At 35.5% G+C, this 22,586-nt stretch overlaps 1 protein-coding gene across 1 annotated transcript in view; it reads left to right on the top strand.

The window, feature by feature from the left end:
- The first annotated feature begins 473 nt into the window (after positions 1–473).
- Positions 474–22,586, top strand: part of LOC125669189 (zinc finger protein 208-like) — a 45,613-nt gene continuing 23,500 nt past the window's right edge. Inside the window, exons 1-5 of the mRNA XM_056161507.1 lie at positions 474–702; positions 4,143–4,295; positions 7,479–9,104; positions 12,929–13,208; positions 19,956–20,809. Coding sequence (XP_056017482.1) covers positions 7,552–9,104; positions 12,929–13,208; positions 19,956–20,809 — 2,687 coding nt within the window. The 5' untranslated portion in view covers positions 474–702; positions 4,143–4,295; positions 7,479–7,551. The remainder of the gene's footprint in view (positions 703–4,142; positions 4,296–7,478; positions 9,105–12,928; positions 13,209–19,955; positions 20,810–22,586) is intronic.

Raw genomic sequence — 22,586 nt, forward strand, 5'->3', positions numbered from 1 at the left:
TCAGATTCTTTTAATCAACTTATGATCACATACAGTACTTGGCCATAAGTAAAATCCCAAAGAAAATTTTCTCTATACATTTCATGGAAAAAAATTCATTTTCGATGAAATAAATAGACCATCTTGTTTAGAAATATTAGTAACTATCATAAGTTAGCATAAAATGTTACGATGAAATATTGATAACATTTAATTCCTAAATATTTTTTAAAGATTTTTTATTCGAAAAATAGATAATAAAAAAAACCCACGTACTTATATAAGAAATAAGTGCTCTCAAATTATTTTAACTTCGTATTAAAATTTCAATCTTTACAAAAGATTATAATATAATTATTATGAAATCATTAGACGATACTGTGAATATTTCAGAGTTTATTGCTTTTTATTTCATCAAAATTGATCAAGAAATGAGTTCAGAGGTGGTTTTTTTTTTTTTTTTTTTTTTTTTTTTTTTGGGGGGGGGGTTTTTTTTTGGACTCGCGCTTGCAGCGATTCGTGTTGTATAGCTTTCCGCTCGGCACGGCTCGGCTTTATTGTTAACTATTTTACCAATGTCTCAACTTGTGAAAGTAAAGGCAGCATCGCATGTTCTCTAGCAAAGAACCTAGATAAACTCGGTAAAATAGTCAGATTAGTCGTCACATCACAAAGAGAGTGTTCAAAGGAAATGTAACCGCCGATCGAGGCACTGTGACACAGGTAAATATCTCTACAATCGATTTACATTTGTCATGATTTGAAAAGAGTACGGTAAGCTAATAGGGTCATAATTAAATCCCATGTCTCCGACTTTAATCACAGGTACCCGGATTTTAATCAGTAAATAGATATAAATAGAAAAAAGAAAAGAAAACTATATCTATATATATAAATACACCAGGCGTGCAACGACATTTTGCCCCCCTCCTCGACTCGAGTCCGATTTTATTACGTCACGAAATCACATCTCTGCACTAAATAAAATAACTCTACCAGATTAATCAAATTTACAAATTAATTTAGGTAAAATCAAAAAGATAAAATGTTATGATAAGAAAAAATGAAGAAATTTATTTTTGTGGTTTGTTTAGATTCTGAATTAGTTAGTATATTACATTGACTAACCCTTGTGCATTTTGTTATTTCGTGACGTCACGACATGTTAGTCAGGCCTAGGCGTAAACTGGTACCCTGTTGACCTCGCTTCTCTCGTGTACAACAGGTAAGCGCCATTTTTTGACAGCCAGGATTTGGGCTGTATCGTTATCTCACGCGTATGACGAGAGTTCATTTCAAAACAACAGCGACACTAGCGATGACGTCACAATCGACTACGTTACGTTACGAATACATGCGAAGAAGTATGAAGCGCGAGATTCGAGAAAGCTACAACGGCGCTACCCAATTTAATTAAAATCAGACTTCTTAGGTCCGTGCATTATACTCTGCGTAAGAGTATACGACGCGGATCTAAGAAGTCTGAATTTAATTAGAGTGCGGCGCAACCATTCGGAATCTCTCCAGCGCGACATGAAAATCAATTGACCAATGAAATCGACTCATTTGCGCTAATCAAAGTACCGCTTACCCGTTGTTTGTGTGTAGCACCAATCAACGGGGAACCAGTTTAGCTTTCGTGGGAATCAATCGTAACTACTCGGTTATTTCCGTAACCTTAAAGGAGATTGTGACATCACCATGCGTCTCACGTTATCTGATTGGCTTGCACTTGCGTCATCTTTCTAAAATATACTTCAGATAGATATAATTTCGATTGATTATCGTCTTCAAATAATTAATTCTATAAAGTTATGTATCAAAACTAGTTTTTTACCATGAAATAATATGAGTTGATATTCCTATTAGTCATTTTCGTTTTTATAACCATGCACCTTATTGGCTTTGACAAATTTTAAATAGCTAAGAAAAAGACGTAAGTGGTCAGAAGATTGAAGAACCAATCAGATAACGCGAGACGCATTGATATATCACAACCTCCTCTAAGGCTGTCAGATACGATGAAATAAATTGGAGAATACGACAAATTAAACGGATGGCATGGGATTTAGATGATTTGTTGCACACCTTTACATTACTTATACTCCAACTGCCCTTTCAAATGATGAAGTTCTTCAAAACCATGCTTCAGTTTTAGACACATTTGATATCCCAGTCAATGGGTCGAATGAATATGAGTTACCGTACCTATACTGGATTCCTAAACTACATAAAAACCCTTACAAAGAAAGATACATAGCTGGATCCAGTAAGTGCTCTACCAAGCCCATATCTTTGCTCCTCACGAAAATATTAAGAGCTGTGAAGGAGAAACTTCAAACGTACTGTGCGACTACATATGCCAGAAGTGGTGTTAATCAAATGTCGATTCTAAAAAATTCTAAAGAACTTTTAGTAAACTTGAAATCGCAGAATTTTTCCCAAATCAATGACATTAAAACCTATGACTTTTCAACACTATACATGACAATTCCTCACAATAAATTAAAGACTAGACTTTTTGACATCATAGACAGTTGCTTCTTCAACAAAAATGGAAAACGGAAATATTAATAGTGATCAGTCATTCAAAAACTTACTTTGTTAAACACCACTCTGATTCCACGGACAAGTACTCTGAAGTTGAAATAAAAAATATGCTAGAGTTCCTAATTGACAATATGTTCGTGGTCTTTGGTGATCAGGTTTTCCAACAGTTTGTTGGAATTCCTATGGGCACGAATTGTGTTCCTTTGTTAGCTGACCTGTTTCTATATTCATATGAAGCAGAATTTATTCAAAAACGTCTACGTGAGAAGAAAAAATCTCTCGCTGTGGCCTTCAATTCGATATTTCGATATATCGTTGACGTTTTGTCTATTAACAATAATAACTTTCATTCATATGTCGATTTGATATATCCCTGTGAGCTCGAAATAAAGGACACCACAGAGTCGTCCACTTCTGCTTCATACTTAGATATTTTATTGAAAGTAGACATTAACGGCAAATTGACAACTCAACTGTATGACAAACGGGATGATTTCAGCTTCTCCATCGTCAACTTCCCATATTTATGTAGCAATATTCCATTATCACCTGCATATGGTGTTTATATATCTCAACTGATTCGATATGCAAGAGCTTGTTCTGTGTATAGTCAGTTTTTAAATCGAGGTAAGCTACTGACAAACAAGGTGATGCTACAGGGGTTTCAACAGTCTCGATTGAAGTCAGCATTTCGCAAATTTTATCGTCGTTATAACGATCTAGTTCGTCAATATAACCTACCATTGGGTCAAATGCTGTCTGACGTGTTTCATACCGATTGTTAAGCCGTTCTTGGCACACTGATTTTGACTGCGGATAACTCCGTTTACCTGAACAAGATATAGGGCTCACGGCGGGTGTGACCGGCCGACAGGGGATGCTTACTCCTCCTAGGCACCTGATCCCACCTTTGGTGTGTCCAGGGGTCAGTGTTTGCCCAACTATATATTTTGTATAGCTTGTAGGAGTTAGGAGATTGATCACTGTTCGTTATCTTCACCTTCATTAGTATCTCACAAGTGGTCATCTCTAAAGCTTACAGAAGGTACAAACTGACTATTCAGTACGACTTATGAGGGTGATCGGTGGCGAAATAACATATTTTGGATACATGTTTGGTTCTGTATTAAATAATTTCATGGGGGGGGGGGGGTGTACATAAGATCTATACAAGGTATCCACACTTCAGGTACCTGTAGAATGACACCATACTTGGTACGCTGGTACATCAAAGGGAGTAGATGACCACATTTGAATTTTAGGTCACATTGTCAATCTACTCTGGATCAATATAGGAAGATATTGTCTGCTTAATATCTTGAAATGGTTTGGCACCACTATCAATTAAATGATGCATTTGTATAACACTTTTCAATTTTGCACCACAAGGGGCATATAATGTTTTACAAACATTTCTTGTTAAAACTCTTCTTCTCAAGAACGACTGGGACAAAAAAAGTTTACATCTACATGAAAGCTTCTTCATAAAATGCAGATTTAAGTTTGTTAAAACCATAGTTCCTGGGAGTAGGGTGGGACCAAAATTGGGGATGAAAGATTTATATGAAAATATTGATTGATTGATGTTTCTGCCACACTCAACAATTTTTCAGTTATCTGGTGGCGCCCAGTTTTGTATTGGTGGAAGAGAGAACCCAGATACAATGTACCTGGGAAGAGACCACCGACCTTCCGAAAGTAAACTGGGAAACTTTCTCACGTACCGGCGCGAGCGGGATTCGAACCTGTTACATGTGAATATGAAGGTAAAATCTTTAAATATGGGCCAAGGTAACTCAGGGGAGTGATGTGGCTGATGGACCTCTTGTTATTCAATGGATAAATTTCAGTGTTTCGTTTTAAGCTGAGCTTGAAGCTCAAGTGAACTTTTCTGATCATCTGTTGTCTGTCGTATGTCTGCCCATCTGGCTGTCTGCCTGTCTGTAAGCTTTTTACATTTTCCACTTCTTCTACAGAACCACAAGGCTAATTTCAACCAAACTTGGCAAAAAGCATCCTTGTGTGAAGGGCTTTCAAGTTTGATCAAATGAAGGACCATGCTTCCTTCAAAGGGGAGATAATAACAAAAATGCAAAAATAGGATGGGGTCATATGAAAATGTTCAACTCAAGAACCAGTGGGTCAGAGGAGCTGACATTTACTTGACAGCTTCCTAACATCGTGCAGATTCAAATTTGGGGGGTAGGATGGAGCCACAATAGAGGATCAACGTTTTACATACTAATATGTAGGGAAAATCTTTAAAGATAACAACCACCGGGCTAGGAAAGTACAAATTTACATGAAAGCTTCCCGTATAGTACAGATTCAAGTTTGTTAAAATCATGCCCCAAGGGTAGGATAGGGCCATAATATAGGATGAAAGTTTTATATACAAATATATGAAGAAAATCTTTAAAAATATTCTTCTCAAGAACCATTGGACCCAAGAAGTTTACATTTATATGAAAGCTTTTTGACATAGTGCAGATTCAAGTTTGTAAAAATTATGGCTTCCAAGGATAGGTTGGGGCCACAATAGGGATAAAAGTTTTGCATGCGAATATAAAGGGAAAATCTTTAGATATGGGCCAAGGTGACTCAGTGAGTGATGTAGCCCATGGGCTTCTTGTTGAAAATGTAATAATACCTATTATTTTTTGATACTTGTATGGCATTTGTACTTGTAACCTTGAAATTTGATTACTTTTAAGTAAAGGTAACCTGTGAAATATATTATATACCCGTCGAGGATGGGACATATTATGGTATGGATTGTCAATCGGTCTGTTTGTCTGGACCTTGTGGACAAGATCCAGACCATAACGTAGGCTCCAGGATTTTACGACTTGGTACATTTGATCACCGTGAATCATATATTAAAAATCAAGGCCGTAGTATCACTTAATAAGTAAACTTTGTGGGCAGGGGACATACCAAACTCTAAGATCCAGGTTATTACAACATAGCATATTTGATCACCATGCTGAGAGGAAGATGCCTATTGTTTTTCAAGGTCAAAAATCAAGAGTCAAGCTCATAGTATTACTTAGGAAAACCCTGTGGGCTGAGGATACAAACCAAACCATAAGCTCCAGGTTATCACAACTTGGGAAATTTGATCTCCATGGTGAGAGGAAGATGCCTAAGTTTTATCAAGGTCAAAGGTCATAATACTTGGTTGGAAAACCTTGTAAGCAGGATACAAACTGAATCATAACCTCCAATATATAGCAGTTTGGTACATTTGATCACCATGATGAGAGGAAAATGTCTATTGTTTTTTAAGGCCGAAAGTCAAGGTCAAAGTATAACTTAGTAGGTAAACATTGTAGGCAGGATAGAGACCAAACCATCAGCTCCAGGATATTGCAACTTGGTGCATTTAATCACTATTATGAGAGAAAGAGGCCTATTTTTTTCAAGGTCAAGGTCGTAATATCGCATTGTAGGAAAACCTTGTAGGTAAAATAGTTATATAGGTCAAACCATAAGATCTAGGATATTGTAACTTGGTACATTTGATCACCACGATGAGAGCAAAATGCTTGTTATTTTTTTTAAGTCAGAGATCAAAGGTTTAGGTTGTAGTGTCAGTTGATAAGTAAACAGAGTGCAGATTGAACTATTGGGGGTAGGACTGTCAAACTTGGTACAAATACATTATGTACTCCTCATGCCAATTGAAGACAGCTTTTTGTTTTGAAGGTCAAAGTCATAGTATCACATTATAAGTAGGAAAACCTTGTAGGCAGGATGCAAACCGAACCATAGGTTCCAGGATATTTCAACTTGGTACATTTGATCATTTTGATGAGAGGAAGATGTCTATTATTTTTCAAGCTCAAAGGTCAAGGTCACAGTATCACTTAGTAGGAAAGCCTTGTAGGCAGTATACACACCGAACTGTTAGGGGTAGAAACGTCTAATTTGGTACATCACATACACATTATGCCAAGTGGATGTTTATTGTTTCTCAAGGTCAAAGGTTAAGGTCGTATTAACAGGATACAAAGCGAACTGTTGGAACTAGGACCATCAAACTTGGTACTTATGCCAAGTAAAAATATTGCATAGAGTACATGATTTTGCAAAGAAAATATGTCACTCCCTGATTGCAGATTGCTGATACTATCTGAAGCCAAGTTCAACAAATCATGATGTAAGAAAAACGCCCTTTTTAGCTTTTTACAGGCGTATTATGTACCATTGGCGGTACTCTTGTTGGAACTATTCAAGGGATAGGGCTATCAAAGTTTGTTATAGTTTTGTTATGACAAGACCTAGTGATACTATCATATTTGATCTTGTGACCTTGACTTACTTTCTTGTAAAATTCAACTCTCACGTAAATCAATATATCTCCTGAACTATTTAAGGTAATTCCTCATACCGCATCATAATATTGAAAATCCAACAGACCTTGACCTGGAAGTTTGACCTACTTTTAATAAAAAATATTACGTATTCATTACTGTGTCTCCTGAATTTTGAGATAGATCTTTCATATTTTGTATAGATTTCATATGACAAAATATTTCATATCATACAATGATCTATGACCTTGTGACCTTGGTTTAATCCAGAGCAACAAGGTCATATTAGTCATATTAGTGTTGAGGCTTCTCTGTGTTATGTAAATTCATTTTCAGTTACGTTATTGTCCCCTTTCGGGATAGATTGGAGCCACAGTGTGGGGTCAAAATTTTCATGGGGAAAAAGAAATTGATAATTTTTGGGGGGAATTTACAACATCTGAACAACAGCAAGGCCAAGGTGACTCAAGTGAGCGTTTTGGCCATGAGTCTCTCGTTTGTGAAGGGTCCTTTTCAGATCTGCCAGAGAAATTATCTTGTAGGTACTGGCCCTGTTATCTTTTAATTGTGCAATACATATCTTAATTCATATACATGTATTTCATTTTTAATTTTTTTTATTCATTACAACAGGATGGAAGGGAGGTGGAGCGGTTTCTAATTCCATTTGGAAGTGTAATGAAACACATAAAGACACATACTGGTAATGAACTCTATAGTTATAATGTCTGTGGAAAAAAATCAAAATCAAGCTGAAAGATTAAAGGAACACGAGAGTATGGATACAGATGAAAACCCTTGTAAATGTGACGTCTGTGGGAAAGAATTTGATGTTGCAGACAAACTAAAGTGGCACATGGTAATACACACTGCAAATAGACCTTTTAAATGTGAAATATGTGTGAAGGGGTTCCTTTCTAGATCTTCTTTACAGAGTCACTTGTTAATACACACAGGTGACAGATTTTTTGAATGTGAAGTCTGTGGAAAGGCATTTAGTCAAGCAGGAAATTTAAAGATACACATGAAAACACATACAGGTCATAAACATGCAGGTGATAGACATTTTCAATGTGATAAATGTGCAAAAGCCTTCCGAACAGAAGGGTTTTATGAGAGACACATAAAGACACATACGGGTGATAAACCCTTTCAATGTGATGTATGTGGGAAGTCATTCAAAGCCAGATGTTTTTTACAGAGGCACATGGAAACACATACAGGTGAGCTATCTTTCGAATGTGATGTCTGTGGAAGGGGATATAGTCTAGCGGCAAATTTAAAGAAACACATGGAGACACATACAGATGATAAACCTTTTGAATGTGGCGTATGTGGGAAAACCTTCCGAGCTAGATGGAATTTAAATCAACACATGAAGACACATTCAGATGATAAACCTTTTCAATGTGATATATGTGGGATGGCGTTCAGGGTAAATTTCTTCTTAGAGAGACATATGGTAACACATACAGGCGAGAGACCTTATAAATGTGATGTATGTGGCAACACTTATACTCAGTTAGGAACTTTACAGATACACATGAGGACACATACAGATGAGAGAGTTAATAAATGCACATTCTGCGGGAGGACATTTCCCTGTGATCAAAAGTTAAAGAAACACATGGAAAAACATAATTACAAATGTGAGGTCTGTGGAAAGTCTTATAGTCGATTACGGTATTTACAGACACATAAAAAGAACACACATTCAGGTGATACACATAATAGAGATGATTCTCCATATAAATGCGATATATGTGGGGAATATTTTGCCATGACGAAACATTTACAGGCACACATGAGGAAACACACTGGTTCTAGGCCATATGAATGTGATGTATGTGGAAAAGTCTTTAGTCAATCAGGAAATTTACAGGTACACATGAGGACACACACAGGTGATATACCTTATAAATGTGATGTCTTTGGAAAGGCTTGTAGTCAATCAGGAAATTTACAGGCACATAAGAAGGCACATACAGGTGATGGAAATACAAGATGTGGTGCTCATCACAGGTGTGATGTATGTGGAAAGAATTTTTCTCAGTCAAGAGATTTACAGGTACATATGAGGACACACACAGGTGATAGGCCATATGAATGTGAAGTCTGTGGAAAGGCATTTTCTCAATCGCAGAACGTAAGAAAACACATGAGGATACATACAGGCGAAAAACCTTATATGTGTGATGTGTGTGGTAAGACATTTAATGTTTCATGCAACTTACAGAAACACAGGAGAACACAACATACGTGATAGACATGCGCATTAGAAATATTGTAGTGAAAGCTGGAACCTACAGAGGCTTGATATACTGTGCATTAGAAATATTGTAGTGAAAGCTGGAACCTACAGAGGCTTGATATACTGTGTATTAGAAATATTGCAGTGAAAGCTGGAACCTACAGAGGCTTGATATAATGCGCATTAGAAATATTGCAGTGAAAGCTGGAACCTACAGAGGCTTGATATAATGCGCATTAGAAATATTGCAGTGAAAGCTGGAACCTACAGAGGCTTGATATACTGTGATGATAACACAGACAGCTGATGGATCTTATACATCAAATTTTGTCCACTTGATGTAGACTTTGTTCACTTGCCGGATTATGTATTTATTCAGATATCCAACATGTCTTATAACAGTAAATCTGTATAACCAATTGTTCTTGTTTTTAAACTAGTATTTAGAAACAACTATTACTTGACCGTCTGTTTTTTAAATAAATGAATAGACAGTCACGTGACTTGCTGACAACTTCAAGAAAGATGGTTACTGAATTAAGGTCGCCCATCCCCGCATACGATGAAGCAGATTTGTTATATTATGTTTGTGTAATTCATGTGCATAGTTGTAAACAGCAAAGTAATGTTGAAATAATTTTAAGTTGAAAAATGTTTGGAATGATACTACTTCATTTTATGAAAGGCTTGTTGTCCCATTATTACTCCCAGTTTAAAGAAAACAAATTCGATCGATCGTTATACTTTTTGATGCAGCTCAATTGTATTGTCATTACTGATCTATCATAGTACATGTATGTGTTAGAGTAATGTATTGTATACATGTAATGGTACCCATAAAATTACTTTTGAAACCTTCTGTGAAAGGTATTATGGCACTGCGGCTCCACATAAAGCATAGTACAAAAAGTATATTCAATGAAATACAATGATTAGCAATGTTAAACAAAATGCATGAACACAACAGGTGAATATGGACGTTGCTGTCTTAATGAATGTGTCAATTTCCATCATAGTTTTGCCTTCATAATTCATTAATCCTTTATAGCTAATGGAATATGGACAATCTATTAAGCGTTTGGGCAAGAATCTACACCTTTTTAGAATAAGCTGAACAGATAATGGAATTAATCACTTTGTTACAAAGAGTACACATTCGTTCAGACCTATCAATACGTACGGATATTTATTTGTCGAAAAGGATAATTGATTGTCCCGCTTGTGATGACTGCGTTTTAAATCTTCATTATTTTCCCGGAGAAAATGCTTGGAAAGTCATTTCAATTTTTATTATTGAATTTGTCTTCTTTATTTCCATGCTCAAAATTCACAAAATATTAAAGCAATTCATTATCCCAGTATGATTGTAATGAAAAGTGTGGATACATAAAAGTGCTTAATCTTAGGAAAGGCGAAGATAACGAACAGTGATCAATCTCGTAACTCCTATAAGGAATACAAAATAAAAGAGTTTGGTCAAACACGGACCCCTGGACATACCAGAGGTACTTATAAATCATAAAAAGAATGCAAAATTCAGACTAGGGCAACACGGGTCCCTGGATATACCAGAGGTCAGATAGTAAGCTTCCCCTGTTAATCGGTAACACCCTCCGTGAGATCTATCAGGTGAATGAATAGTCCCTGGTCAAAACCAGTATGTGAAGAATGCCCTAAAATTTGATATGAAATATTCAACCTAATGACAAGTCGTCTTTGCAAATTAGATAATTAGAACAATCATAGAATTTGGCGAAATATTCACTTTAAACCAGACTTTTGAAACCCTTGCAACATCAACTTATTCATTGTAGCCTGTCTTTGTTTAATAGTTGATTATACACAGAAGATGCTCTCGGAATATTGAATCAGTTTAAAAACATAGCCACCATATGCAGGCGATGATGGAACATTGCTACACTAATATGGAAAGTTGACGAGGAAGAAACTGAGTTCATCCCGTTTGTCACTGGTACGTCAATGCAGTAACCACCATCCTACACGGCGACCAACGATAGATCCCAGAAACTTTGCTTAATGTGAATATTGTCTTAGCTTTCAAAGCTTTGATGTTCTTTGCACACATAATAAGCAAAATATGAAGTGATAGCTTGTTATAAAAACTCAGAGTAATTAAATGCAGAGTGTGTTTTAAAATTTGATGATGTCAATTACTGACATGAGGTTTAGAAATTGATTTCAGTTATTTCGTCGTACTGATTTGGATTTCAGTAACTACTGTGAACGAAATTTCGAATCGAGTAAAACTGCTGAATCAGTAGTCGATTACGAAGTAAGACAGAATTTAAAAACTTCTATTGACAAAAAGCTGATGTTACAGGAGTTCCAATTGTCTCATTTGAAGTCAGGGTTCCGCCATTCCCAAGGTCGTTGTAACAAAATGAATTTCCAGTACAACTTGTAATAGGGTCATATGCTGTCTGACGTGTTTCATACCAATTCTTAGGCCTTTTATTAACTCGCTGATTTTTGATACGGATAACTCCGTTTACCCGATCAATATATAGGTATCACAGTGGGCACGACCGGTAGATAGGGGATGCTTACTCCTAGGCATATGATCCCACCTCCGATATGCCCAGGGGTCCATAATGTGCGTACTCTTATTTTACATTCTTTATTGGGGTTATGAGATTGATCAATGTTATCTTCATCTTATCATTACACGCGTATTCGTGTTAAGTAACCATATTCAACATAAAACCCCTAATTTATGGCCGAGATTGATAATATTACAAAAGACTAAATGTAATGGTATGAAGCAATCGTTCGGACTCATTAAGCCTACGGAGTTACACCTGGATTTAACAGCAGACGACAGTTCATATTCTGTTTGTGAATTCAATTCGGCGGTAAACCAGCATCGATTTCGTTAATTTTGGTCAGACCTAATTGCAAGTTAGTATTTTTTCATACAATTTTTGGTCATGAAAATAAATATTTTAAGTGCAAACTAAAAACTCAACTTTATGACTAACGGGAAGATTTCAACTTTTCCGTCGTCAACTTCTCATATCTATGTTGCAATATTCCATTATTACCTGCATATGGTGTTTATATTTCTCAACTGATTCTATACGCAAGCTTAAGAACTTGTTCTGCGTATGACCAGTTTTTAAATTGAGGCAGGCTACTGACAAACAAGATTTTTGCCGCCCTTCATCAGCAATGGTGACGTTTCCATATGAGTGATAAATTCTCGAGTACGACGTTAAAATAAAAACAATGTGAAATCAATCAATCGTATCTATGAATTCTTTCGATGAGTTCTCATAGACTCGGACATTAGCCATAAGGAAAATATGAATTTTTCAATGATTCATAGATTCAATATGTTTTAGCTCTAACCACGTAGAGGCCTCCTTTTAGTAGTAAAGTTCTGTTTGAAATGAAAATATAAAGGACCAAAACTATAAAAAGTACAATATACGATTAGTATTACATCAACATAAAACAATTTCATTTTAGTTTGAAAATAAAATAAAGCCGAAAGGACCAAAACCATAAAAATGCAATAGACAAAAATTCTTAAACATAAAACGATTTCATTTATTGTTGGTTTGTTTGTTCGTTTTTTTTTTTGGGGGGGGGACACAAAAACCAAATAAACAATTACAAAACACATAATGAGATTATTGAATTTTTTTTACGTTAGCATCACTGAAGAGACATTATTTGTCGAAATGCGCATCTGGTGCATCAAAATTGGTACCGTATAAGTTTTACATTAACATAAACCAATATGAAAGCCCATGAGAACACACTCAAGTGATAGACCTTACAAATGTGACGTATGTGGGAAATGTTTCAGTCGATCAGAAGTGTTACAGAGACACTTGAGGATACCTACAGGTGATAAGCCATATAAATGTAATGTCTGTGGGGAGACATTTTCTGTATCAGGGAAATTAGGAAGACACGTGATGACACATACAGATGAAAGGCCCTATAAAGGCGATACCTGTGGAAAGACATTTTGTCTAGCAGGCGTTTTACGAAAACACATGATGACACATACAGGCGATAAACCTTTTCAATGTGATGTGTGTGGGGATGATTTCCAGAATAAATATTCTTTACAGAGACACATGGTAAGACATGCAGGTGACAAACCTTTTCATTGTGGTGTATGTGGGAAAACTTACACCCAGTCAGGTGCTTTACTTATACACATGCGGATACATACAGGTGATAAACTTCAAAAATGTGATGTATTGAGAAAACATTTCCTCTTGCAAAATCCTTAAGGATACACATGAGATCACACACAGGTGATAGATGTCTGTGAAAAGACTTACAGTGATTCAGCGAATTTAATGAGACATAGGAAATCACACACAGGTGATGCACATTCGATGTGATATATGTGGGAAATCTTTTTGTCAGTCAATGGTTTTTTATTACTGTTGGAACACACAGGTACATGATTACAATTCAGTTGATGAACCTTATACATGTACATAATATTAATGTGAAAGGGCATTAAGGCATTTTGGGGTGGGTTTTTTAGGGGGGATTTATTGATGTGTAAATTCTTATTCAGTTTTATTTTGTTCAATGAAAACAATTGTAATAAATAACATTGGAATTTTAGGAATGAAAAACAAAAATTACTGCATGTTCTTCCTTTCGAACCGTGATTCCAATCTGTATATGTTATCTCCTACATTACTGAATCTGCTTTAGGGTGTTACTTATATGCAAAGTTCCACGATGTTACACCTCCCTTGTTAATTGTTAATTATGAAATGTTTCTATTTTACATGTATACAAGTTATTAATCTTCTGGAAATGAAACTGATGTATAACCCATTTTTTTTTTATTTGGTATAAACTTCTCCTGATTTTTTTATGCTCCCGAGATCGAAGATCGGTGGGAGGAGGGGGGGGGCATATTGTTTTTATCCTGTCTGTTATTCTGTCTGAAACTTTAACCTTGCTAGTAACTTTTGAACAGTAAGTGATAGAGCTTTGATATTTCACATGAGTATTCCTTATGAGAAGACCTTTCCGTGGGTACCAACATTTTGTATCCTGTGACATCCACCTTGGAGTTTGACCTACTTTTAAAAAACGTTAACGTTACTAATGACCTTTGAACAGTAAGAGCTAAAGCTTTGATATTTCATATGAGTATGTTTTTTGACAACACCTTTCCGTTGGTACCAACATTTTTACCCTGTGACATTGACGTTTGACCTACTTTTTGAAAATTTTAACCTTGCTAATAACTTTTGAACAGTAAGTGATAGAGCTTTGATATTTCACATGAGTATTCCTTGTGACAAGACCTTTCCGTGGGTACTAAATCTTTTGACCTTGACATTTGACCTCCTTTCAAGAAAAATCACATTGGTCATAACTTCTAAATGATAAATATTAGAGCTTTCATATTGCAAATGAGCATTTCTTGTGACAAGATCTTTCTACTGGTACCAAGATATTTGTCCTTAAGACCTTGGCCGTCTTTGGAATTGGCCATTATCGGGGGCATTTGTGTTTCGCAAATACATCTTGTTTTGTGGTAAAAATACCCAACATGTCTTATGAGTAATGAAGATGTTTTAATTAAAAGTAATTTAAATTTACACACACACACACACATTGTTATCTAGATGTTACTGGGTTTAAATAGCGCCAAACGAATTTCATAAATAATATTTTACTGAATATGATTTTCACGTGGGATACATCAATGGCGACTTCATGCTTAACTCTGTCAAACGCTGACATCGTTCTACATAATACCGTTGTTTGCTGTCTTAGCCGCCAGTAACACATATATTTACATGCTGTACCGTTACATTCACTTTCTTCCGTATCGCCATTGTAGTTAGAATTAATGTTCTTAAAACACGACATCTAGCGGTGTAAAATGATTTAACAGGATGCTCCAAAGTATTTGAAGCCGAGGTCAAACGACTTCAGTGACCTAGGCGAATTGTGGCAGTCTCGGGTTTTCCGATCATCATGGCTCGGCTAAATTACCTGTTTTACCAGCACCCGAATTGACCGACAAAAGCAACGTCGTGTTTTCTCTGGTAAAGAACCTACAGAAAGTCAGTAAAATAGTAAGATTATTCGTCATATCACAGAGGAAGTGTTCAATAGAAATGATACCACCGAGCGAGGCGCTGTGATACAGGTAAACATCGTTTTGATAATTGTACAGCTTTCAGTGTCATCATTGTTTAAAAGATTACGGCAACCTAAAGGCGTCAAAATGAGATAACTTTGTTTCCGACTAGATTGTTGCTTTATTATTGAATATAGGCGATTAATTAAAAATAAAAATAGGCGGTTAAATTATAGGCTATGAAATGTTTGAAAGAAAGTCTAATACATTTTTTGATTTACACGGATCCACATACATTTGGATAATTTCCCCGCTAGTTTTTAAATAATGTACCATTACACGTCAGATACAATGACATCTGAATATTAAGAAGATGGATTAACTATTTTGATACGATCAGCAGGATATGATAAAGTTTATTAATAAGAAAGAATTATTTGAAAAGAGTTGATTATGGAATGGAAGTGTAGAGAATGTATGTGCATGTCACGTGTAGGACTACGGTACATCGTGAAAATATTTCACAAGCACTGCAATCTAGCGCTTGTCAACAATCGACGGGTCTAAATAACGACACTTCTGCTGTGTATTCCAATACCTTACTTTTTTATGTTAAAGTTCTTAATCAAAATAATTAAGTTAATCAATTAAAGCTATTTATTGAAGTAATGAATCAAAATCTTTAATAAAAGGTGAAGATAACGAACAGTGATCAATCTCATAACTCAATACAATAAGCAATATAAAATAGAGAGTTGGGCAAACACGGACCCCTGAATATACCAGAGGTGGGATCAGGTGCCTAGGAGGAGTAAGTACCCCCTGTCGACCGGTCACACCCGCCATGAGCCCTATATCTTGATCAGGTATACGGAGTTATCCGTAGTCAAAACCAGTGTGCCAAGAACGGCCTAACAATCATATGAAACACGTCAGACAGCATTTGACTCAATGACAGGTCGTATTGGCGAACTAGTTGTTATAACGACCAAAGAATTTGTATATTTCCTCTCAAACATACACTGTGAAAACGAAAGATATCAATTCTGCTTTTAGGACAATTTATACAATGATGGGCAAGTATATCCTGAGATTTGCTTTCATTTTCGCTGTGAATTTTGGATGGTATTTTGTGTCGATATATTACAAATTTGTTTCTATTGTATCACGAATTTGTTTCTGCGTAACACCATGATATTGCTTCACTTTCATTTCTCCGAATACATGTGTCACTCAAATATGAGATTTCAGGAAAACAAAAACAAGAAAACTATGTAGCTGAAATTGTAAGGACTTCCATCTTCCGCATCATGATAAGCTTCTGACTGATCCCAGTAGATTTAATATACAAATGGACCAGAATTACAAATTTCTGTACAATATACGAGGGTTGTCCGTAAAGTCCGTGTACAACCTAGATAAACACTGACAAACATTGATAAAGTATATGAAACTTTTTTTTTTAATTATCGGTTTTTGTACACATAATAAAGTACATGAATACAACAAGTCATATATAATTATCATTATGTGCATGGAGAGAGATAGTGAGAAAGAGAGAAAAAGAGAGAGGCATGTTTTAAGTAAATATTAAGTTCCATCTGTTCCATTGAGTATCAAATTTTTTCTTTTCATCATTCTTATATGCTATATATTTGTGTGTTTCATAAAATAATCTCATTTGTGATATTGCAGCGGGTTCGTTTAAAGGTTTCTTAGTGCATCTTGCAGTATAGACATAATACTTCAGAAATAAAATGATAATGTTTTGTATATAACTATTATTTTCAATACAAGCTAAGATTTCTTTGTAATTGTAATATGTCGCTCAGTCTTGTCTTCTAAAAATTGTTTGAATTCTACAAGAAATAATTGTAAACAATTACATTCCCATAAAATATGTTCTATTGTTTCCTCTTCAGAGTGACAAAAGTTGCAATATTTAGAATCTATTCTTTTTATTTTGAACAATAATGAAATTGTCGCTAAAATTTTGTTTATAATTCTGTACTGAAATCAGTTGAGCTTACAGTCTTTCGTCACTTCTGAAGGGTATTTTGTGGATTATTTTCCATTTCCTGTCGTCTTCATCTAAAAGTTCACTCCATTTCTTTTTGCCAGCTGAGACCGAGTTATTTTTATTAAGAATTTCATAGAAAAATTTTGATTTGTAACATTTCAAAATCGTGTAAGTATTTGTCATAATTAATGGACTTGTGAGCTTCATTATGTTTTTTCCAGAGTCTGAGTTTTTTATCCATGCTCTTACTGCATGGATAATGCTGTTGTATTCTAAAAACAATTATCCTAATGTTTGTATAAATATCACAAAAATGTTTAAAACTAAAAAGTGAACCATCTTCATTAATTATATCATTAATCAGTCTGATGTTGCTGTCAAACATTTGTTTATCAAAAAATGGTTTTCCACCAATATGAATCTGCGGGTTATAAAATAGAGGTGAATCAGCAGCAACAGTGGACTCATCAATAAGACTATGTAATGTAGTGTACGACTTGAATACATCAATCCAAAATTTATTTTTCAGTGTTTTTAAAAAAAGTGGTGATGTATTCAACCCCACAGTTAATGAATTTGTTCAATTCAAAATTGGGAACAAACAGTTCCATACCTCTGCTGGAAAAAATGAGATGTCTTACCCAAAATAATTTCATAGACGCTATAAAAGACATTAGATTTACCATTTTCAATCCTCCATCTTCATATTTTTTAACTATTACTTCTTTTTTTACTCTGTGAGTTGAATTATTCCATATGAAAGAAAAAAATAATTTTTCTAAATGTTTACAATATAACTCAGAGGGATTTGGGATTGACGTCAAGATATGGTTTAATAAGGGCAAAGCCAATGTCTTAATAACTGTGATTTTTCCAATAAGAGTCAAAAATCTTTTCTCCCAATGTTTAAGTAAAGATTTAATCTGTACACATTTTGGTTCATAGTTTAGCTACATCATTTTCTTTAGATCCACATCAAAATGTATTCCTAGTAGTTTAAATCTTGTAGTACCCCACTTAAGCTTGTAGTTAGGCAGTAAAATTTCATTACTAAATCTTCTGGATCCAATCCATATTATATGGGTTTTGTCAAAATTAATATAAAGTCCAGACATTTCTGAAAATTGTTGCAGTGTTTCCAATGTTTCTAAGAGAGATTCTTTACTGCCATCAAGAATAAGTGAAGTGTCATCAGCCAAATGGAAAATCTTCTTTTCTACATTGTTTACAGTAATACCTTTAATACTTTTGTTTAATCTAATCTGAATAGCTAATATTTCTGCACAAATTAAATGAATATACGGCGACAAAGGGTCACCTTGTCTACACCCTCTCTGAATATTGATTTTTTCAGAGAGATTACCACCTTGATTTACTGCAGATGTAATATCTGTACAAAATAATGATACCCAGTTCCGAATAGAGTTGCCAAAGTTAAAGAAAGTTAGTACTTTTTGAATAAATTCCCAAGACACTGTATCAAAAGCTTTTTCAAAATCGATAAGTAATAATAAACCAGGTATATTTTCTTCCTCGGTGTAATGCATAATATCATAGATAAGCCTTGTATGTTCTCCAATATACCTGTTGAGAATAAAACCTGTTTGATCAGGGTTGATTATTTTATCTAGATACCGTTTTACTCTACTAGCCACTGTACCTGATGCAATTTTATAAACAGTATTCAACAGAGTGATAGGCCTCCAGTTCTTCAGATATTGTCTTGGCTTGTCACCTTTCGGTAGCAATGTAATGATACCATGTCTTTGTGTAACTGACAAAATACTACTTCTATATCCATAATTGATAGACCTTACAACAAAAATACCAATATATTTCCAAAACATTTTGAAGAATTCGGCAGAAAAACCATCAGATCCTGGGGATTTATTAAATTAAAAGTATATGAAACTAATATTTTCGTTAAATTCATGTTTCATTTCTTTAATATGCATATGTCCGTCGGATGGGACGTTAAAGGGTATCCTGTGTCAAGGATCACAACACCCTCGGCACGCAAAAGATAGTTTCCCTGATGTTCGAAAAAGAGTAGGCTCAATGGGGGAATTTCAAACACTCACAACCAAACATAATTCAATTAGCTAATCGCCGTAAAATGGCTGAAATATTGTCAAAACGGCGACCTCAATCAATCATTAATATGCAAATTTTCATCACAAAGCACAAATAGTTATAATTCTATCACATACAAAAACACAAACTCATACCCGGAGCACTAAACTGAAAATCCTTGACGTTATCCGACGTCAAACGCTAAATACAGTTAACTTTTCTCAATGTAGTCACCTTTTAACTCAACACATTTATTATGTCCCTTTAACCAGTCATCAAAAATGTGCACAAACTGTTCTGATTTCATACGTTCTAATGCATGAGTAATAACTAAAGCGGACGTCAGGATAGGAGCAAGACTTTTTTTTCGACCAATATATGGTTAATATTATGGCTCTTTCATCTCTTATTGCAAGTTTTTTATGTTGCAGTAAATATATGATTCATAAATGTTGAATAAGTTTGGTGGGCTTTTTCTCGTTGAAATAGGATGGAAAAGAAGTGAAGCATTTTTCAATTCCAGTTTGAAGTATAAAGAAACACCTAAGGAGCCATGTCTGTATGGAGGCGTGCAGTCAGACTGAACAGTTACAGAGTCACATGAGTATATACATACCTTCTGAATGTGACATATGTCCAAAGACGTATACTACAACTTAAAGATAGCAGAAACAAGTAAAAATGGATACAAGTGAAAAATGTTCTAAAAGTGGGAAGGAATGTAGTGTTAAAGAGAAACTAAAAAGGCACATTCTGGAACACACAACTTACAGGCCTTATAAATGTGATATCTGTGGAGAGGCATACAGTTTATCAGAAGATTTAGAGAGACACATTAGTACACATACCGATGAAAAACGTTTTCAATGTGACGTATGTGGGAAGGAGTTCCAGGCTACATGTTTTTTACAGAGACACAAAATAACACATGCAGATGAAAAACGTTATAAATGTGATGCCTGTGGAAAGACGTTTCGTCTATCAGAAAATTTACGGAAACACATGATGACACATACAGGCGATAAACCTTATAAATGTGATGCATGTGGGATGGCTTTCGAGAGTAAACGTTATTTAGAGAGACACATGGTAAGACACACAGGTGACAAACCTTTTCATTGTGGTGTATGTGGGAAAACTTACACCCAGTCAGGTGCTTTACTAATACACATGCGGATACATACAGGTGATAAACTTCAAAAATGTGATGTATGTGGGAAAACATTTCCTCTTGCAAAATCCTTAAGGATACACATGAGATCACACACAGGTGATAGGCCTTACGAATGTGATGTCTGTGGAAAGGCTTACAGTCAATCAGGGAAATTGGTGGAACATAAGAAGGCACATGCAGGTGATACACATTCTAAATGTGATGTATGTGGGAAAGTTTTTCGTCTGTTAATAGATTTTCAGGTACATCAGAGGACACATACAGGTGATAAACCGTATCGATGTGATGTATGTGGAAAGTCATTTTCTCAATCAGGGATCCTAAGAATACACCTGTGGAAGCATAAGGGGTGACAACCTTTATAAATATAATATGTGTCTTCAGACATTTTATACTTCCTGCAACGTAAAGACACACGAAAACACAACAAAACGAGTGATAGACATTCTAACTGTGATGTGCATGGCATGGGTTTTAGTGAAAGCTGGAATTCACAGGTACATACAACAGAAAACTGAACCTTTTGCATGGAAAGACATGAAGTAATAAACTTTCAGGGGCACTATGTATCACTAGTACAAATACAAATATAGTATCGAGAAAAACGATTTTATTGCATATCCTTCCTTTCCATTCCTAATACCACTCTGTGATATCTCCTACAGTACTGAATCTGCTTTGGGATGTTACTCATCTGCAAAATTCAACGATTTTACACTTCCCTTGTCAATTTTATACCCGCGCAACGAAGTTGAGAATATTGAAGAAATTAGAGCTTATATAAAAGTTAGCACAAAACTCGGTCATTCAGCAATGCAGATGTTTACTGAATTGGGGGAAGTTTATGGGTCTGATAAGGTATCTTATGAGACAGTTTGTAGGTGGAGAAAGACGCAGCATAATCTGGTCGACCTGTAACTGTAAGAGGCAAGGCAAATGTCTCAAAAGTCGGGGAAATAATTGAAAGTGATGGCAGATACACGATTCGTGATATTGCCAAAGTTGTTGGCATATCGTTATCGCGGGTGCATTTCATTTAGAAGCGCATTTTGAAAGTACGATAGATTTCTGCCAGATGGATACCGCATATATTGACAGATGATCAAAAACGGGTCCAGGTACAAACTGCTAAGCAATTGCTCAAAATGTTTCCCAAATTCAATCAAAGACAATTTGCAAACATTGTTACTGGTAACGAAACATGGGTTCACTATTTCGAACCAGTAAGAAAAAATTGAAACTAAATATGGCTAACTAAACACGGTAGGAGGCCTGTAGTTGTCAAAAGAACCATAAGCACAAAGAAGGTTCTTAATTACATATTCTTATGTGATGGTATAACCGTACAAATTCCGGTGTCGAGGGGCAAGTGTTACAGGTCAGTGTTACCGAGATGTTGTACTAAAAACGCTCAAGAAATATTATTATAATCGACGCCCTGTATCAGGCTTTAGGCATGTTCGTCTACTTCATGATAATGCTCCATCACATACATCTGACTTTGTGAAGCAATTTTTGAAGTCGGAGAAGGTTACCCTCTTGTTACACACACCATATTCTCCAGATCTAGCCCCATGCGATTTTTCCTTTTTCCAAAACTTAAAAAGTTCTTGTGTAGTCGTCGTTACAAGTCCCGACAAGCTCTTGGCTCAGCCATCAGTCAGTGCCTCAGAGGTCTACCTAAAGCAGCGTACCGTGACGCATTTCAGAAAGGATTCAGAGATTGAAATAATGTATTTCAAACCGCAGAGAATACTTTGAAGGGATGTAATGTTCATTTCACTATTTGAGTCGAATGCTTTTGATATATCGTACAATACACATTACATATCGAGCAGCCCTCGTATCTGCACCAGCATGTGTTGTAACGTAAAATTTGCAACATCTCTTATTAAGGACGTACTCTACATCGTCACAATGGCTGACTTCCTTTTAAAACATGAATGAAATATAGATATTAGCACTATATGTCTATTTATTTAAAAAAAATCATCGCCTAGCTGAATAGCTCAGTAGGTTAGCACGTCAACTGCTGAACTGTAGATCGCGGGTTCGAGTCAAAGAGGGGGTTTAATTTTTTTTTCCAGATTGCTTTCTCCTAAAACTACATTTTGTTTACTAAATAA

This window comes from Ostrea edulis, chromosome 4, assembly GCF_947568905.1.
Source record: "Ostrea edulis chromosome 4, xbOstEdul1.1, whole genome shotgun sequence".
Classification (NCBI taxonomy): domain Eukaryota; kingdom Metazoa; phylum Mollusca; class Bivalvia; order Ostreida; family Ostreidae; genus Ostrea; species Ostrea edulis.